The sequence below is a fragment of the Netta rufina genome, assembly GCF_964035555.1.
Source record: "Netta rufina genome assembly, chromosome: 13".
NCBI classification, from domain to species: Eukaryota; Metazoa; Chordata; class Aves; order Anseriformes; family Anatidae; genus Netta; species Netta rufina.
The window spans coordinates 3717529-3738314 of NC_140136.1; the positions used below are offsets into that span (position 1 = coordinate 3717529).

General features: G+C 38.9%; 1 protein-coding gene across 1 annotated transcript; it reads left to right on the plus strand.

Annotated features, from left to right (window-relative positions):
• Positions 1–2674: 2674 nt before the first annotated feature.
• Positions 2675–19014, plus strand: KCNG4 (potassium voltage-gated channel modifier subfamily G member 4; the record flags this gene model as incomplete). The annotated part of the gene is made up of 2 exons (XM_084294911.1): positions 2675–3424; positions 18229–19014. The coding sequence occupies 2 exons, from the start codon at positions 2675–2677 to the stop codon at positions 19012–19014; spliced, it is 1536 nt and encodes a 511-aa protein (XP_084151037.1).
• Between the last annotated feature and the right edge of the window lie 1772 nt (positions 19015–20786).

Here is a 20786-nt window from a genome sequence, read left to right on the forward strand (position 1 = left end):
ACAAGGTGAGAAGGAAATGCTAATTGGTTTTATCCTTTTGTGAAACAATCCATCCAAAGTTAATTAGAATAGGTTTGCTTTTTCTTTGCAAAAATAATCCATAAGAAAGACTGAAAGGCAGAGCAAACTGCGTCTTGCACAAAGGTGGTAGGATTTAAGTGATTTTGAGCTGTGCTCCTAGAACTCAGTTGCCTTCAGGCATCTATCTGGTCTTTCTCGGTAAATGGCATAATTAGGGCCTGAGTGTAAACCCCAGTGGTGAAGCCTGATAAGAAGTTAATCTTCTGGGCACCACGTGGGCCAAGAGAGATGTGCCAAAAGGTCCAATTAGCAAAGGTTTCCCGTCCTAGGCTGTGCCACAGCATCGCTCAGCACTGATAAACAGCTGCAGGATTTGCTTCCGAGGTGCCTCAGTTCAGCCGTGCACAAGTCCCACACACATCACAAGGGCAACCAGCTCAGTGCAAGCAAAGGGCACCACCTGCACCTTGTACCCACTGTGAAAATGGCACAAACACAGCTTTGTGAGCCAAACACAGCCACTTCTTCATACACACAGTGGGACATGAAAATCCTACAGAAATAGGATTTGGGTTTAGGGGTTTCAGCTGCACTGGGTATAAACTAAGGCATTTCTTACTGAATTTAGGAATACTAGTGAGGGCACTTGTCATTAAGATCTACTCATAGGCCTCTTGAACCTGCTGATGGAGGCCAAGCAAGCAGAATACAGGTCAAATCCATGCCAACCCAATTTTAGGCTGAGGCAGCCCAAGACCTACCAGCAGTATGGAACCCAAAAAAGTTACAGCAAGCTCAGCCCCCCACAGCCACGTATGAGAAAGTGAGAAGAGGGTACTGTGTGATTTCCCGTCATCTGTACAGGAGAGAGGAGAAAGTTCCTGGCTGTTGGAAAAGTACCACAGAGCTGCAAAGAGTGATCAGAACATTCTCTGCAAGCCAGAGACCCTTTCTTTTTTTGGGAGGAAAACACTTTCTTAAAAGCCAAAGGAATGCTGAGGCCCATCATCCATGGACCCAACAAACTTCCCTATAGGGATAATTAAGAGCAAAACTCGGTTTCAAGAGGGATGCAGGACATGGAAACTACTCCTGAGGAATCTGACTGGAGCTGCCAGAGCAAGCAATTGTAGGATGACTACAACAATGGCAGGAGTTAATAAGGATTAAAATTGTTTTATTAAGCAGGTTCACCAGAATTTACTTATTGCTAAACCTGATTAGTCGGAGACTGTCTCCATGTTCTTACTCAGTTGCTGCCTGCTGCCTGCTGCCTGCTGAATAGACGGAGGGATGCTGGAGAGATTATTTCTAAGCCCTTCCCCCTTCCCTCTCCCCTCCTCTTTCAGGACCACACTGACAGTCCCAAGGGAAACAGAGGAGAGACAGGGAGAGGGCAGGATCCTGCAGCTCTCACTCAGCATATTTCACCAGGAAGCCCCACGAGTCCAGGAGAGGAGCTGCCACTTAGGACGCTGTCTCCTTTGCAAAGGATCTATTAGTACAACATACATTATACCAACACATACAAATATTTTCCCCTTTCAGGGAAGAAGCAGAGAAAGAGAAAAGAGACTTTGATCTCCAGAGTGCTACAGTGATTTTTTTATGTAATCAATACCATAAAATATCCCCAGGTCTTTCTGCTGGATTGTAACTCAGCCGATCAGTTTACGGCATGTATACTTCACCTGTGGCGAAGGCAGGCACTGGGCAGCAGCCCGTAGCGCGGTGGTAAGTAACTTTGGGGAAGTTTCCTTGGGATTTTTGTACTTTGCTGACTTGGGGTAATAACTGCCTGTGAATCTTCGGAGATTATGAAAAAAAACAGGGATTTGTTCCTGAAAGGATGAAGGGGGGGAGGTTAGTAATGTGTATTTCAATTGCTTTTCTCCCTGAGTTGATAGAATACTTTGCTTTCTGTCCATGTAACAAAGTTTTCTGTAGGGTGGGCAAACATTCCCTGGATTTTACCAGTGATTTGCAGTGACTGGGTGGATAAGAACACTTGTCATTTAAACAGCACTTTACTCTTAAAGCATTTTACAAACATCTACTAGTTAATGCTCACAGTGCCCCGGAGAGGCAGGCAAAACAGGCGAGTAGTGAAAGGAAGAGGAATTACAATCTGAGCATTCAAGTTAAAGCAATTAAGAACTTCACATCCAGCTGACGGCAGGTAATTGACCACTCTAATAACTATTAAGCAGCTTAGTTGAGTTAGTGTGTATTTAAGGGTTTATAGGAGCACGAGAGCCATGTGCCACCCACCAGAAAAGGCAGCGATCTAGCAGTGACCACAATGTGTTGGGAGAAGGGACCGATCTGTTCACGTTTGGATTTGCAGGCATCCGACCCTTTGCGATAATTATGAATGAGGCTTTAGCTCTCCTCCGTGTCTGTGTGTTGCCAGACAACCAATGAGGCTGCCAAGGAAATCGCATTCACGGGCTGCAGATTTCAGGAAGAAGCACAGAGGTGACTTTTACTCACACACACACACTCGCTAATTCTGTGGTTTAGGAAAGTAGCCTGAAGCACCCTTTCTCTTGCAATAACTTCTGCTATGTTTTCTCCTTCTTCACCTGTCTTTTGGCTGACAGATAATCCTGGTCTGATGCCATTTCGGATGTCCCAGTGAGAACTCTTAGAGATGCCTATTCTCTCCGGAGGCAGTGACCAAGACTATAGTAACATTAGCTACGCTTCTTGTAATTCCTTGAGCCATTTCTTTCCTGTCTCCGTTGAAACTCCTTCTGTCAAAGGGGTTCATTACCAAAGAGCCAGGAGGATTTACCACCCCGATCAAGTCTCTGCAGTCGATCTAAAGACAGAGATCATGATAAATGTTGGAGGCATCAAGTACCTGCTACCTTGGAGTACTTTAGATGAGTTTCCCCTGACCAGACTGAGCAAACTTAAGCTTTGCAGCAGCTACGAAGAAATTATTCAGCTGTGTGACGATTATGATGAAGACACGCACGAATTCTTCTTTGACAGGAACCCCAATGCTTTTGGGATGATTGTCAGCTTTCTAGCAGCAGGGAAGCTGATGCTCTTAAGAGACACGTGTGCCTTGTCTTTTCAGGAGGAGCTGAGATACTGGGGGATTGAGGAAACCAACCTGGAGAACTGCTGCTTTCGAAAACTATTTCAAAAACTGCAGGAGTTGGCTGAGGTACGGAAAGAAGAGGAGCTCCGGAGGAGTAAAGAAGCTGCTTGTGTTTTGGATGAGAAAACCAAATTCGGACAGTTTATGAACAGACTTAGAGATATGGTAGAAAATCCCCAGTCAGGACTCCCAGGCAAAGTCTTTGCTTGTCTCTCCATCCTCTTTGTGGCCACCACAGCTATAAGCCTTTGTGTTAGTACAATGCCAGATTTAAGAGCTGAAGAAGACAGGGTAAGTAAGTCCTTTATAACTGATCTAAATATAGAATTAGAAGAAATTTGTTTGCTTTGCTAGGTATGCATCATTAAAAAGATGAAACAGATACAGAAAATCCATAGCAATGAGGTTCAAAACTGCCCCAGTAATGAAATGCTCTGCAACAGAAAACACAGTAATAGCTAAAAATCAGTTTCAAAATCACATTCAAGAATAATGTTAACAAAGTACTTCACTAACTGTGAGCTAAAATATATCAAAGTGTTTCTGGACAGAACAGATATTGCAGCTCTATAATACAGCATTGGTTTTCCTTCATAAAAAGCATTTGCTAGTGTAAGTTATAAACTGGTTACACTGAGATTCAAACTCACATTGTGGAGTTTTCAACATGCTTTACTCTCATTTATAACCAATCTCTTGTTTGGACACATCAGCAAAAGAAACATTTTCCTATGACTGATTTACTTTTAAAATCAGCCAGATATCTTCCCTTTTGTTAACCAAGTCAAATCTTGCAAGAGGAAGAAATATTCATTATTTTCTTCCCAGAACAATGTTACATTTCAACCGTTGCATAAAGATTAAAGGATAAGAGATACATGAACAATTTTCACATAAACAAATACTTGATGCTGGGCCTCCAAAAATCATGATTCCATGCTTATAGAACTTTATATTTGCCCACAAATATATGTATGTATTGTAGGAGTGATGCCAAATACTAGCTGAACTGCTAAGCACATATAAAGCCTTTTCAAGTAAATCATGCATAGTAATTCAGTGCAAATAAGTCATGTCTGTATCATACATGAATGATCTTTTCTATAACACTGTTGTATTTCAGCATGATAAATATTTGTTATTCTAATAATAAAATGGAGGAAAGTAAAAATCAGAAGTTATTTCAGATGTAGCAATGTTCAAATTTATCAAATAACCTTGGCTAGTCTGTTTAATGAATCCTTCACTTCATTTGCAAACTATCCTTCCAAAAGTAGTGAGCAAAATCAGATTAAATAAACTCCTCACCCCACTAAGATAAGACACTCCCCAAAGTACTGTATATTAATGAATAAAATCATTTTTACATTTGTAGAACAGCATGGTATATGCAACAATACATATTTATTTTATTTCCCAAGTAGTAATTCAAAGCAGCATAATCATGGTGAGGATGTTATGATATTTGATGTCTTCCAATAAAGCTAAGGACTGTACAGAAGGCTTTAATTCCCTGTTCTATTTAACTCCTTAAATATTAACTTATATTTGCATGGGAAAACTATTACCTTTTAGTGATAAGTCTGGTGCTCTTGCAGCCTTCCACAGCTATTACTTTTGGCAGAAAAAAATGTTACCCTGTTCCAATGTTTCTTCCAAGGAAATATTTTAAATATAGAATATCATTCTTAGAGTTAAATGCAAAAACATTACAAACTCTACTCTAGGAAGTGCTTCTCACTAACTTTGTTAATGGAAGCAGTCTGATGCATTTAATTTTCATTTTCCAAGCACTGTAGAGAAATCTTTTGTAAATACTTTTTATGAAAAAAAAAAAAAAAAAAAAAAAGGACATAATCAGATCTCAGGTAGATGAAATATGTTATGTGTTTTTGAAAATAATTAACCACATTTTAGAAAGGGAAAGATGTTCAGGTTTGTAGGTATATCTGCTAGCTGAAGTGTAGTTGCTGTCCCTAGACTTTCTATAAAACACTGACAACGTTACTCCTTAGATATTGACATGAATATACTTTAAAAACAAGCAGACTGGACTAAAACAAACTCAAAAGTGGGACTGCTTAATGTGCAGGGGAAAGGATGAAGGATGAACTTGGGCAAAGAAAAAGCCTTGTCCAAATAGTTAGAAACATCACATAATTTATACTTACAACACCAGACTAGTGCTCCTTGTCAGTGTGTCTCAGAAGCATAGAGAAGAGTATTGAAAGTCCTAGGATTTGAACCATTTAACACTATGCCAGTGAAAATATAGTGGAATACGTGGGACAGAATACTCACACCTTGTGGAAAAGCACAGAATATGAGCTGCCAGATATTTCCCATTCCTACATTCTCAGCCTGCAATACTTAAGATTTTATTAAAGAGATTTCTAAAGAGCATCCCAGCTATAACCGAACAAATAACTCACAGAACTTGAAAAAATACTACTTGGTTGTGACCAAGTCACACCCAGGGAAACTGCAACTCTGTACTGAGACTTGGTGCTCAAATTGTTCACTGGCTGACCTCTGAAAATGACCCACAAGATGAGGCCACATTTACCAGCAACCTGGGACAGGCATGCAACACCTGAAATTTTGGCACTGGGGGCTGAACTTAAAGATCACCTGACATCCTTTTGCCCAGAGACAAAAAACAGTCAAACTCCTTCAATCAAGTTTCTGCAGAGCTTGTAATTCCACACCTGACCCTAAAGATGCCCCATTCTGAGGTTTATTCATTTCAGAGGTAAAGATTGACAAAACCTCTATGCATAAACGTGCTGAAGTATTTTAAGGATCCGTATTCCAATGTCATTAACACTGGAAATGGAATTTATCCATTCTGAAATACAAATAAAAAAGGCTTTACCTCTGGCGAGTATGTACCACTGTAGGCTCCTTTTTCACATCATCACTGCCACACTAAGAGAGGGAGAAATGGCTGGGTTCCAGCTCAAGGAGAAGAATCAGGTTTAAAAAAAATAAATAAAAAAAGGAAAAAAGAATAATACAAGGTGACTTCCACTTTACTCAGAGGCTTGGCTGATCCCACCCTGCAGGCACATGAAATCACAAAATCACTTGTTCTTTTAGCAGCTGCTAAGCCAGGACTGGCTTAGGAGGAAGAAGAGCTGCCCAGGCAGGCAGAAGAGCAAAGAGGAGTCCTCACCACCCGAGGGAAAGTGAAAAGTATGGTCTCTGGGAAAGGGATGGCAAGGAGCCAAGGCAGGAGCATCCGCACCAGGGCAGCCCAGTCACCCTGGCAACCCGAGGGGAGGGAAGGAGCCATCCGCATGGGCAGCAGAATGGGGAGGGGGGGCTGGCCTAAAGATAGACATCCAGCGGAAAGCAAAATATAGAGCAAGTTACTAAAATTGACACCACACACATACCCGAGAATAATTCAGACGACATTTAGGAATTTCCTCTTTAGAAATATGAAATAAAACCAGAGATAGATGAGCAAACAATTTAGTAACTATATACCATAAAAATACGTGATGGGAACAGCCTCAGGGAGAGGAGGTCAAAAGTTTGGGAAAACTCTAGAGAGGTAAAGTTGTGAGGCTCTAGTGATCTCAAGTTTAAGCCTGATTGTGACGCAGGTGTATAGATGAATCTATCATACACATTACTAAGGAAAGACAACAAATTAGGCTATCTGCATAAAACAACTGAAATTTCATATACAATATTCATACAGCTTTGCATAGGATATTTTCAGCTATTCCTTATGGAGGGCAAATTGTCTTCAGTAAGGAAGCAAATACAGCATCACTAAAATGTAGTAATCAAGGCACACATGTAAGTAGAGGTAGAAAAGAAAGCATACTTGGCAGCAAGGAAAATAATAGTTTATTCTTGACCCAAACAGGTAGAAGCTGTAAGCCTGAGAGAACTACAAAGTTGAATCCTATTTAGGATAAGAAAGCTGAAGCAACAAAATCTACATTTTCCTCAAACAAAGGAATTAAGATGAGTCCGGTAGGGCTCAAGCAAAAGTCCCATCAAAGTCCCCCCAGGAGTCTCAGTCCCACATAAAAATTCAATCAGGATCCAGGGGGTATAACTGAAATAGGCAATGCCCAGCACATCTAATCCAAAGGGAGAAAAAAAATCTTTACACCAGTGAATTATGGAACAAAACCAATGCAGAAGGGCAGGAAGATTATCTACTTTGAAGCACTCTTGGGATTTTTTTTTTTTTTTTGAAGAGATTTCTTTTAATGAGTCCCTAAAATTGGCATCCTCTGGAGAAATGACTCAGCAGAAAAGGTACAGCAAGGACATTTCTTCAGGAAAGGCAAGCAAATTAGGGTCAGGGGAAAAAAATATTAAAAAAAGAAAAGAAAAAGAAACCTCAGATATTTCCACTCCCTTTCCCTCAGCACTGGTGACAATGACATCTTTTTCTCCTGATGCAGAAGGCTCCAAAAAGTTACACTTATATGACATCTCAGTTAAAGGAAAAGGAAACATCTATTTTCAGTTCTCCCTCTGTTCTCCAGTGATAAGTGAGTGGTCCGACCTTGTTACTATTCATTTTTATGTCTGCTCTTAAATGATCTTGATAGGCCTGTAATTGCTTTAGGTATTGTATATAAGCTAATGAAAGAGAACCAACATACAAAACAACCAGTATTGCCAGGCCTAATGAGTTTATCTTGAGACTTAGTATATTAATTTGCTGAAGCTCCAGTTCATGAGGTCATTTGATTACATGGGAATCTAACTCATTTTAAAAGACTATGTTTTTGGTCACTGATTATACTGAGAATCCAGAAAACATGAACAAAAGAAGAAAAAACCCACAGAGATATATAATAAACAGAACCATTTCTAAATACACATATATATTTTTTTTTCATTCTACATCATTATAAGAATCATAGAACGAATCCCAGAATGGTTTGGGTTGGAAGGGACCTTAAAGCCCATCTAATTCCACCTCCCTGCCATGGGCAGGGCTCCCTCCCACCAGCCCAGGCTACCCCCAGCCCCATCCACCTTGGCCTTGGGCCAGGGATGGGGCACCCACAGCTCCTCTGGGCACCTATTCTGGAGGCCCTGACTTAGGTTTTTCAATACTTGATGTTGTTGCTGCTGTCTGTATCACTCTGAAAATGGCCTATTTGGCTTGTAACCTAGAGGAAACTGCCGAGAAACACATTTTCTTTAAAAGCGGCGTTACAGTGGTTTATAGGAGGAAAAGCAATTTATTGGTTTTCCTGTGAAGAGAAAGAAAATCAGACAAGACATTTGTTTCACCAGGGTTACTATCGCCACAGCTAAATGGGGTAATTAAAAAACATCACATTGACTTGCATTTAACCAGTTCAGTATGTGAAGATATGTGTGCAAGAGATATATCCTCAGCATTCAAGCTATTAAATCCATTGTGAAGACATTATAACATTATACTCCAACCCTGCCCATAACCTGCAGATAACATTAAATCTCACTAGTGCACTTACTGAAAGAAAACTTGAAGGACTTGGGAATGATTGGAGAAGATAATAAGCCATATAGAGAGTGTCACTGAGAGGTGTGCAAACCCAGTCCTACCGCTTGCAGCCTGCAAAGATAAGACTCTCCATCAAAGTGTAATTTGGCCAACTGGTAGAAGCAATCACCTTTGTTAAATAGGATATGAGAGCTGAATTTTGACAGATACCCTTGGCTCCTAACTTTATAGCTTTTAAATAACAGGGTCTAAACACTGATCAAAAAAAAAGAATTTTCTAGCTGAATATCCAGGGCAAAATGATTCTTGCTGAACAATAACTTTTTTTTTTTCAATGAGTAGTTAAGAGTACTATTAATGAAGTGGGGCACTATTTAGACTATATCTGACCAGCAGGGGTATTTAACAGTAACTCTATGTTCAAATTTATCTTCTAACACAAGTTATATATCACACAAATTATGGCCCAGAACTTGTTCTACTGCAAAGAGATTAATGAAGTTCTGACTTTCAGAAATACTTCAAATGCTCATTTCAAAGTGTAAGACCAAAAAGGCACATGTGTATATGCCTATTTACAAATATATTGGTATATACATATGACTTGAATTTACTTGGAACAAAATAAAGCTGGACACGCTTTGGTTTTATTGCATCTGCCCAAGAATTTTTCTGGCTTTTTATCAGAACACATATTGTGAATACTCACATGACTAAATTATCTAGTCATTCAGTACAGCTCTGATTTCTTCTAACCATTTCAATAACAAAATATTCCAACGTTTTAAGATATGAAAATGTGTTTCACTGAGGCACCAAAAAAACATCTACTAGGTGCACTTAGCACAGGTTGAATTAGTTAAATTACAATTGAATAAAGATATAAACATAAGCTGTAAAAACAAACAAACAAACAAACAAAAAAAAAAACCAGAAAATTGAATGTTGAAATGTTGAAATACTTTGATATATACAAATATACATATTGTTGTACTATGGGACATACCTGTTTTTACATTTTTACAGCTTGCATATCCATACAGTAATGTCAACAGTTTAGACCTCAAAATTGGACCATTATGTTAAGACACTCATTTAACAGTTGCACACTATTAGCAACTGTAGTCCAAGTGCCTACAAACAGCATTGCATATTTCAGCATTAAATATAATATATACAACAACATTGGTGAAGCCTACGTTACTTAAGCCCTGCTCTACATAACTGGAGAGGGGCACTGGGGGACAGATGCTGCTGAACATCCCTGTCTCAGCTCACATCCACTGCCACAGAGAGCAATTTTCTTTAGAAGCTCTGGACACTCCATTTCAGTGACTAAATGGATTCTGCATGGTTTTCAGAAGCTGTCTCTGCCAGCACAAGGTCCAATGTTCAGAAGGCACAATTAGACATTATTAGTTTGCCTTATGTTCATCCAGCTTTGGCTGTATCCCAACAGCACTAAGTCTCCCGGCTCTGCACGCTATCCTGGGGGGACCCTCAGCTGTTCTAGCTGCTCCGCAACAGGCAGGCAATCAACTGCAACTCTATGTGCTGGCACATGTGCTCCTCCCTGGGAATCGTGCTTTCTTCTCCTTTCTACACTTTCAAGTTTGCAATAGCCACACTGGGAAAAACCCTGTTCACTTTCCTCACTTGAGTCATCTCAGGGGGTTCAGCACAGAGGATTACCTAATAAATGCTTTCTTTGGAAGATGGGTATTTCCTCCAATGGAGAAGGCACTCTATCTTTGGAAAATGCTATTTGGAATCAATGTATCCTTCAAATTCATAGAAGTAATGCTTCAAGCATTAAAAATAAACAACCACCCAAATTTCTCTGTGCTGTAGAAATTCCTCTTTGAATGTGACAGAAATCTCTGAGGACTCTTCAGCTTACTGCTACAGCCAAAATCAGAATCTGGTATTTTAGTTCTGAAGATGCACGAGCAGATCTAATTGCTAATTTCACTGCAGCTTCAGAGCTACAAACTGCATATGCTGTGCTTACTCCCACAGTGTCAGCTCCTCCTGTCAGCACCAGTATTTTCCCTTAAAACAGATTCAGCCGTATGTGGGGCCCTGCTGTACGCCCTGCAGTACACAGGTACAATAACAAGTACCTCTGCTGCAAAGACATTACGATGCAGGTGGGATGAAGCAGAGAAGAAACAGTAACAGTACAAAAGAATTGACCAGAAGTAAAACTGGAAATTGAAAGTTTTTCTCCTAAGTCCCAGATAAATACCTGTCATTTTGAGTATTTTTTCTCACAGTTACAAAACGAAGTCTGCTAAATTTCTTACTGGAGAAATTAAGAAAAAGATAATACCTCCACATCTCTCTCTGAATACAAATGTTCTGGGGTCACCAATTGGCTTAGATCAAATTGAAATTCTTCAGAATGATTCTCACAGTGTTTGCAGAATAAGGACCCAAGCTTAAGAGTTAATTGAAATATTTTATTTCAGTTACATTTCTTCCCCAGAGGGGATGATCTGTGTTGGATACAGAGATAAAAATTTCCCCTTCACTATGTTCTTTGTAATACACACATTAATATAATCCTACTAGTAGTTTAGTTTCCTCAAATTTACTAGTTAGAGCAATTGTTTTCATAAGTCCAGGTTTCTTTCCCATAAAGCAAAATGAGTGGAAAATCGTTCTGTGATCAGAATACACAGCACTCCTTTAACCAGCTCATCATTCTGTAAATCAGGTTACAGTTCTCTCTCAGCAGGCAGTAAACCTTTTGATTTTATTGCATGGCTCTGTAACCATAAATCCAAGCTTTGAAGTGATCCATAACATGGGGTTTTCAAGTTCTCCCTGACCATCATTTGATTCAGCAGAGCATGGTTTCATTATTCAAATAATTGCAGCAATGCGGTCGCAGTGATTCAGCAGTACCTCCAGCACTGCAGCTGGATCCCACAGCTCCAGGTAGGCAGGGAACGCAGACTGGTACAAGACTTACTAACTGAATTGTCATTTTACGGCCAAAAGAGATTTCTCTCCTGTGTCTGTTCATTTCCTGACACAGAGTGGGATAAGAATACCTGGGAGATGGTTTGGTGTCTTGGTAATACAAAGATCTATGTAAAGGTCTTGGTCTGGTTCCACTTCACCTTAATGACTTTCCAGACTTGTAGACTCACTCTGTAGACCCACTGTCTGAGAGAGAAGAGCTGAAGCTGATTTTTTCACTGCTACGTTACCGTGCATTTTTATCCACAGAGGGAATTCTCTGGGGACAAGCTACAGCCCATGATGCAGTGCCCACATATAACCTTGAGAAGTGCAGAAGGCTGGAAAACAGCACTTTGCCCAGGAAATAAGTCAACCTTGGGCTTAGAGAGGATACATGCACAGCTGAATGGGTTTATTTTTTTTAATTTTATTTATTTTTTTTTTTTTTTTCTGTGGGGGCCAAAAGGCCAACCTGCAGGAGCACCTGGCTACAATAAGACTCCCTGCCAGGTGGTGGGCAGCAGTCAGCCTGAGCAAACAGGCAGTGGGCAGGTCAGTAGCCTCAGTACAGACTGATCCCATCTGCTGTCATTTCAGTGGCCACTGGTCTCCGTCTACAATATAGTGTGTGGACCAGAGAGAAGGATCTGAGCAGTAACTGGCTGTATCTGAATGTGCCAAAATAAATTGGGAAATGCCAGGGTAAGTTTAGCAGATGTGGACTGTGACCTTGTACCAATCATGGTTCCAAGCATTTCTGGTGTGAAAGATGACTGGCAGCTGGTCCCTCAACTGCAGAGTACTAAGCAGGTCCAGGTCCTGTCTGTCACTGTTTAAAGCTCCAAGAGAAGGCTGAATCAAGAAGAGTCAAGCATATTGCTTTACTGAGTTTCTTCTCTGCTTTGCTTTGTATTTGTTTAGTGTCTTTCTGGGTGACTGAACACCAAAACAGCCTTTACTCAGAAGCAATCAAAACTGCATCAAGGGTGGATCTAGCTGGGAAGAGGTTTCAGATCCTTTCTGTCCAACACTTATTTGTTTTATGTCGATGAGCCAGCTGGTTTCCGTAAATGCACCCTGCAAATAGCAATGCATGCATGTAGTGACTGAATCATGATTTCTAACTGGGTTTAAAGACTTTTATCACCTCAGATCCATAAGTAATATTACTTATCCTTCTAAAGTATAAATATCCACTTCAGAAAAAATGGGGTAAATCTTCAGCAGTAGAAAACTAATCAACAGGTCAGATAATGATTCAGAACAGGTTTTCCCTAGCATATTTTAATTATAAAATGCCTCAGAGTGAAACCAAGTAGGTCACAACTAGCCAGTGCAAAGAAGATCCTGAGGACATGAGAACAGCTCCTTGGTGCTCTTATCTAGTTATCTATAAATGAGTTTATAATAATAATTTTTCTCCTTGTCTAGAAAATGTAAACAAGTACATTGCATATGAAAACCAAGGTGGACAGACAAGATATATATTCTGCAAGGGAGATTCTGATTCAGTTTTCCTGGGCATTGCTACAGCTATTGATGCATGTACAGATATTATTTTCACTAGATGAGATTTATATCAGCTGTAAGATGGGATAGTACAGCATAATTCTAAGATCTGGTTTTGTTTATTAACCTAGATGTCATTATGCTTTAATTAATGTTTCCTGGTAAACTAAGAGGGCACTTGGCCAGGAAATTTATCTTATTTATCTTATCTTGTGAGCGGCACATATCCCAAGTTCATTTAGCTTGAATTCACAGTTAGGGAATAAATTTCACTTCTCTAAACTCACTTGTGCAATTAAGTCCTGTGATTTAGATGCATCACATCACTCTAGCCAGTGCTGGCATCAGAGGTGCTGAATTCCTGAACCTCAGATCCTTTCAAAAAATGTACTGCAAGAAAGTTGGAGCAAAGCTTATGAGAATTCAAACATTTTTCCGTAGTAGTAATACTACATTCTAAGCACAGTCCCTGTGTAGATCCAGTTTGCTTAAACTTTTGTAAGGAGAGTAGATTAAAATATATATATATATATATATATATATAGAATTATTGATTATAAACAGGATATAGACTTGACTAGATGAACCCATGGTTCACCCAGGCTTTAAAACTGCAGTCCCAGTCCTTTGCACCTCGCAAGAAAAAAGGGCCAGAGAAAGGCAAAAGGGATGGAATGGCTTCATTAAGGTAGGCAGAATTCCTGAGGACAGGAACAAGCTATGACCTGGACTGTAATAGAAGTCTACAAAATTGTAAATAGCAGGAAATGAATAAATATCAATTGACTATTAAGTGTCCTTTCCAGTATGAGAGCTTAGGGGAATTAGATGGAACCAACAGGAACTTAGTTCAAAGCAAAGAAAGAAGCAAGTCTGCATGCAGTAGGCAGCGGACAAAAAGAATGACCCAACTTTATAGATGAAAAACACAAACACCACTTCCAGCATAGGAAGCTCTGGAGTGGAAAACAGAAGCCAGGAGACTTGTCTTGGGCACCCATGCTTTCTCAGGCTGGTAGAATAGGGCATTGGGCTAACAGGACTCACTGTGACCATTTCTACTTTTTATTATGAGCCCATTGCTTTCATATCTAAAGAGAAGTTAATAAAAGCCTCGTAAAATGAGTATTTTTTACTGTAACACTCTAAATGTTCCAATACATAACAGAACCCAGAAAATGAGCCATTACCTTATACAGCAGAAGGAAATAATGAAAAAGAAGTATGAATTGCTTATTATCTCTGGTGGCAGAGAAATTTGAAACAGCCACTTTACTTCTTTGAGGTGGTGTATAAATTTAAGAAATCATTCAATATTTCAAACTATCAGGCTCAGTATACAATTTTTTATATACAAATCATTGTGTCCTTTGTTGCTCAACCAAATGTTCTTTTCATGCATGAGATCAATACCAGGCACACTTTTTATTACATTCACACCATACGTTGTAGACTTCAGCTAGAGACTAGTTCCATAAATCCTGATAAATTCTTGCACTAGTCAGAAGTAAATCTGCAGGAAGTATAAAGAGTCAGATACTCACTCACGGCTAGCTTTGTTCTAACTGTTCTCCCATCAGAGTCAGTGACAGGATGAATTCTGATTGATGTCATGATAGTGTAAAACATCTCAGAGGATTTTGTGGAAAAATCCCACCCAAAACATTTTGTGGTCAGTTATAAATAAAACCTCATATTCCCTCCATGTTCATGATCAATGCTGCATTGGTTTGGTGCTTTTATAAGTTCTACTACACCATGATACTATGGGTATAAAAATACAGTCAGGAGGAGAAAAAAGTCAGTGATAGATTTGACTCAAAGATATAAAAATAAAAGCTTAGAATTCTGCTCTAGTTAATATTAAGGGCAAGAGAGGGAGTTTTTTGTTTTGCTTTGGCAGTCTTTGATCACTAGAATTTCCCAAATGTGTTTGCTTTGTTCCAAAAGAAGAGATATATAGAAGCTGTTTTTCCACAGAAACTCCCTTATTGGACATTTTTGCAAAACACCTCTCATCGATCAGAATATCTGGCTCATAATTGGACAATTCACTGAAAGTAGCTAACATCTGATAGGAGGTTGGTGACAATAGCAAATCTGAAATCTACCATTGACATAGAGGTGTCTGTATTTTGGTAAGTACTTAGTATTTGAAGTCAGTGTGCTATTCTGCCTGCTCTTTGAACAACAGTTGTAGGTGGAACATAAAGCACTACGAGGTCTGAAATCCTTAAAAATACCAGGAGAAACAGAAATTGGCCATGGTATTTGGTGTTTCCTTCTTTCCCCTCTTACTACAATATTTGCTGCTTTGAATGGAATATTCAAAAGGACCAAGAATCTTCAAAATGACTGGTGTTAGAGAGGGATAGCTTATATAAAACATGTGACATACATTACACAATAAATACAAATATTCCTAATACATAAAACATTCACATAGAAATTATTTGGATTAAATTTATTTCACCATGTGAAATTTGTGAGCATATGCTTATCCAGGATATTTTACTCTTTCTAGACACTGCCAGTAGAGAAATAAGCAGAGAGGCAGAGAAGGAGGCCTGGACATCTCTGGCAGACATTGCACAAGGATTGACTAACTAATTGTATAGCAACACTATGGAATGGAGTGAAATGGCCCTGCAGCAGGATGATTGCCCAGTTGTGTTATTTCTAGGGTTCAGCCTAGTCACCTCCATGCACAGCTATGGTGCTGCATGGATAAATCAGTTGCCTCCAAGATAAACAGGGATGGTTTTGCCGCATGCTTTCATCCTGCATAGGCATGTCTGAGGCAAACACGTCCTCTTTCCATGTCTTTAAAAAAAAAAAAAGAAAAAAAAAAGAAAAAAAAGAAAAAAAAAAGAAAAAAAAAAAGAAAAAAAAGAAAAAAAAAGAAAAAAAAGAAAAAAAAGAAAAAAACAAGCACAGAATTCACTGCATTAATCAGTGTCAGAGACTGCGATACTGTAACTCGATTTCTGCAGAAGTAGAAGCAAAAGGGGCTGGTTTGAATCATACACAGACATTTCTGAAGTGTCTTTTGCAAAGTATATAAAAAAGACAAAGTGTGCTAACAGGGGAGAACTCACCATCCTTTATACTCACAATTCTGCACAAAGGAAAAATAAAATGCACAGTTATGTTCTTGAAAAGTTTGGTTTGAAGAATGCTCTTCTGAAAAGTGAAATATGCATTTGGGAAGCTGACTGCACAAATTGCTTTCTCTATGCACAAATAACTTCCCATGGGGATTACTGAGGCAACCGAGGTTGGAGAGAAGAAAAAAACTCCCAGTCAGTTCTTCCCACACTACTCCTTAACTTATATACTCTGTTCAAAAGACATCCTAGATCGTAACAGTTAAAATTCCCAGCAAACAATTTTTTTCTTGTATTTTCCAAGGAAGGAATAGTAAAAGCTACACAATGATTTGAGAGCAGCATCACCTGTAAATGTATAAATAGCAGATATAGTGGAAATTCAGCCCAGTTAACAAAAAATAAAATAAATCTTGATGGGACCAATGAATAATTCACAGGCCACGTCACTGGAGTGACCACAGGCAGGTCTGTGAAGAGTTCATGCTGTGCTGTACAAATAATTTACAACAGAAAAAACGTGAACACTGCATAACACAATTGCTGATCACAAGCAATCTTATCAAGCCAACTCAGCAACTCTGCAAACATCAATGCACTCTAGGTACTGTCACTGCAATGACTTCAAATAGGGCTATAACCTCATCATCTACACATAACTCTAGCAGAACTGAGTCTTTGTTACCTCTTGAGATGTCTATTTTGAAAGAAATTATGATCTCGTTTGTCTACTGTGCAGAAAGAGAAAAAATCCCCAAAGAGTGCTAACTCCCCAGAGAGATGAATTGTTCTGACACTGTGTCAAAAAAAAAAAAAAAAAAAAAAAAAAAGTACAGGATATATTATGATTTTACTTGTGGAATCTCAGATAACCAAGGATCATAATGTGATAATGATGACAGAACTACAGGCTATTTTTATACAGGTTTATATTTTTTTATATAGGTTTATTTATAATATTGTCTTTTGCAAGTTCAGTGCTTGAACAACAAAAAAATATTATGTCTCAAGAATAGCTGTAATTTTATCAAAAAGGACACTCTCAAAACAACATCACATTCAATACAGAGTGTAACTGAACACTGTGAGCAATTTTAATTAATAATAGGGGTATGTGTTTCCCATGGTGTTTTTCATCAAAATTGCTTGTGAAATGTGGCTGAGAATGGATAATAGTGTATAAGGAACCGTTCCCATATTCTCTTATTTACCCAAATAATCAGGAGTTAGTTTACATTTTCCTCCTCATTTCACTGCAATAGAGCAAAAGAAATTTAATTTAAGCTCAAAAAAAAATAAAATAAAATAAAATAAAATAAGTGTGAATCTGAGGTAGCAAACTAAAGCAATTCCTTTGATAACAAAACCAAGGAAAGAACTGCTCATAGCATAGGGTCTTAATACTGGGAGAAGATTCTTCAGGGCAAGAAGTTCTGCCTACAGGAGGGTATTTATTTTCCTTTCAACTGTAGTTATAAAACATGTGTAAATATAAAAACATGATTTGTATATAGATAACTGAGTGAAGGATCCAGATGACTTACTGAATCTCTCTGAACCACTTTTAATTGCACCAGAGTACCCAACTTTTGCAAACGCACCATGCGTTGAATAGCACCAGAAGTTTGCAGAGACTTTTGAATGTTAATCTTTCTTTTGAAGAGACATTTTTTTGTATAGGTTAATGAACCAGTCAATTTAAATTAATTTGTCTGAGAGCTGAAAGTTGGAATTTACAGGCTGTATGCTCAGAAGGAGTTGAGTTTTTCTCATATTCAGAAAAGAGTTTCATGCATTTGGACAGGAAGAAGCAAAATAATAAAATAAGCAGGCAGTATATCTGTTTATCTAAATATTTCACGTGCTTATTACCTCCTATTCACTCTTGAAAGACAGCTACCATACAACCTGCTAGCTGGGATTTTTATTATTTCTGATGTTAGTGACTCAAGAAGGTACGCATGGCTGCCTCTTTAATATTTTTGGATGCTGTCTCACAGACTGTTCTTTTATTTAATTCTCTTTTTGTTTTGCGTCAGGGTGAGTGTTCCCAGAAGTGCTATTACATCTTCGTCATAGAGACCATCTGTGTGGCTTGGTTTTCCCTGGAGTTCTGCCTCCGATTCATACAAGCAAGAAGCAAGTGTCAGTTCTTCAAAGGGCCCCTGAATATAATTGACTTCTTGGCTATTTCACCCTATTATGTTTCCCTCATCTTGGCAGAGGATGACTCAAACGAGGCAGACGACAGGCCAAGCAGCAACACATATTTGGAGAAGGTTGGTTTGGTGCTACGGGTTTTACGTGCCTTGAGGATCTTGTATGTAATGCGCCTTGCCCGGCACTCCTTGGGCTTGCAGACTTTGGGCCTCACAGTTCGGAAATGCACAAGAGAATTTGGCCTGCTTTTACTCTTCTTATGCGTGGCTGTCACTCTCTTTTCTCCTTTGGTCTACCTTGCCGAGAACGAATCGGGCAAGGTGCTTGAATTCACAAGCATACCTGCCTCTTACTGGTGGGCCATCATTTCAATGACCACTGTGGGGTACGGAGATATGGTGCCACGGAGCGTCCCGGGCCAGATGGTAGCTCTGAGCAGCATCCTCAGTGGGATTCTCATCATGTCTTTTCCTGCAACATCAATATTCCACACTTTTTCCCATTCCTACTCAGAGCTGAGGAAGGAACATGAACGATTGCAGTCTCGGGTAAACAGAGTAAAAAATGCCAATCATTCTGGTGAAAGTGACACCTTCAATGACACAGACAGCTTGATCCTGGAAGAGCCAGCATCACCGATCAAATACATTTACACGGGGAACTAAGCCTTGCTGTAAAACATTCCCAAGAATAGGAATAGAAATACATACGTGTATGTCAACATAATACATAAAGCAAAGCAAGAAAATTAGGTTGCAACACTATTTTTCTCTGCCAGGATAGGTATAACAAAGCAGTAGAAGCCAATGCAGCTGGCTCCAACACATCATTACGAAGGCGGAGGTTTTGAGAATGTCAGAAGTCAGAGTTTATTCGGTAATAAATAAATACTCATTCTTCACTAGGACTAACGGTAAGATTCAACTTTGTCTCTGCCAGCCATATATCTTGCTGAAAAACTAATATCGAATGAATAGCAAACAAAACCGCTTCTGTTGGCACAAATAACACTTGTTATTTTATTTGCCTTTGAGTTTCCAATGTTCTTTGCAATTAACACCTTGAGCCAAGCATTAGAAAGGATTTTTTCAGGGCTATGCATCAGTGTTATTTATACAATGCTCATCGGCCAGGCATACAGAAGAAGCCTCAATATAAATCTGAGCTCTGTATCTAAAGCTACTAATAAGCTTATAATAAAAGCATTGTATGTGAAAGCTTTCAAAGTTTGCCTGTAATCAGATGATCAATTTCTAAACAACGAATTGCACTACTGTTGTAAGACACATAGTGTTTGCAAGAGAATTTGCTTGAAATACAGTTGCAGTCTGAAACATTTCATACTAGACAAAAGTTTTCAAACTTTTTTCATATATTTAAAAAATGAAAAAAAAAAAAAAAAAAAAAAAAAAAAAAGGAATAAAACCCCAAACTTATAGAACATATAATTGAGTTTGTGTTTTTATTTTTATTTATTTTTTCTCTTTAGTTGAATGGTGTTGGCTTTTCTAGAAGAAAAATAATTTTAAAAGTTATCAAAAATAAAATGACAGCTCAGAAGTATTCAAATGTATAAATAGCAAAAATGAGAGGAATGATTGCTGGAGGCGGTGGGAGTGATTTCCTAATGCAAATAGAAGATGTCTCTCTTGGTGTACACCAGACTAGCCAGAAAATACAGGCCTATAGAAGTAAAAAAATGCTACTTTTTGAGATATTCTCAATGATATTTTATAATATATTATATTATTTTATAATATAATTTTATAATTCTACCTTTTAGATGCTGTGAATGCAGTTAGTGGAAACCTATGCCGAGTCACGAAAATCGGGTTTGTGCATGCATCTATGTGTACAGGACCTGGTCAGCTCATGGGTCCTCAGCTTACAAGCAGTCCTGGTGGTATCTGCAGAACTTTGACATGCATTTAAGTACTGAGATGAAGCAATTAATTAATTTTTTAATCAGATTTTCAGCTTTCATTATTCCATTTCCTAAATCCTGCCAGGTTCCCTATGACCTTGCAGCAAAGCTGAGCTCAGTGAGATGACCCTTGAGTTCCAGTTTTCAGCAAGCACCGCGCTCAGGCAGGGCATGTCCCCGAAAGCCCAGGGGACACTTCCAGGCATGTGACCAGCCTCCCACGTGGACACACAAGCAGTCACCGGCAGAGTTATGCAACTTCGGGCAGGCATTTGGGAGTTTCAGTTTTTCGATGCTATCCTCACTGTGCTTTATAGCTTAAGTAGAGAAAACCACAGTTGTTGGCACAGTTTGCAGCATGTGACTCAAATTAATCTCTTGGGTTTATCTTGCTATTGACCCTCTGATCTAAAGCAGGGAAACTCTAGCAGATTATAGATGGGATGTAGCAACACAATTGGAGCAAGTAGACTCTAGATGACAGGAATTTTTATTTGTCATATAACAGGTGGA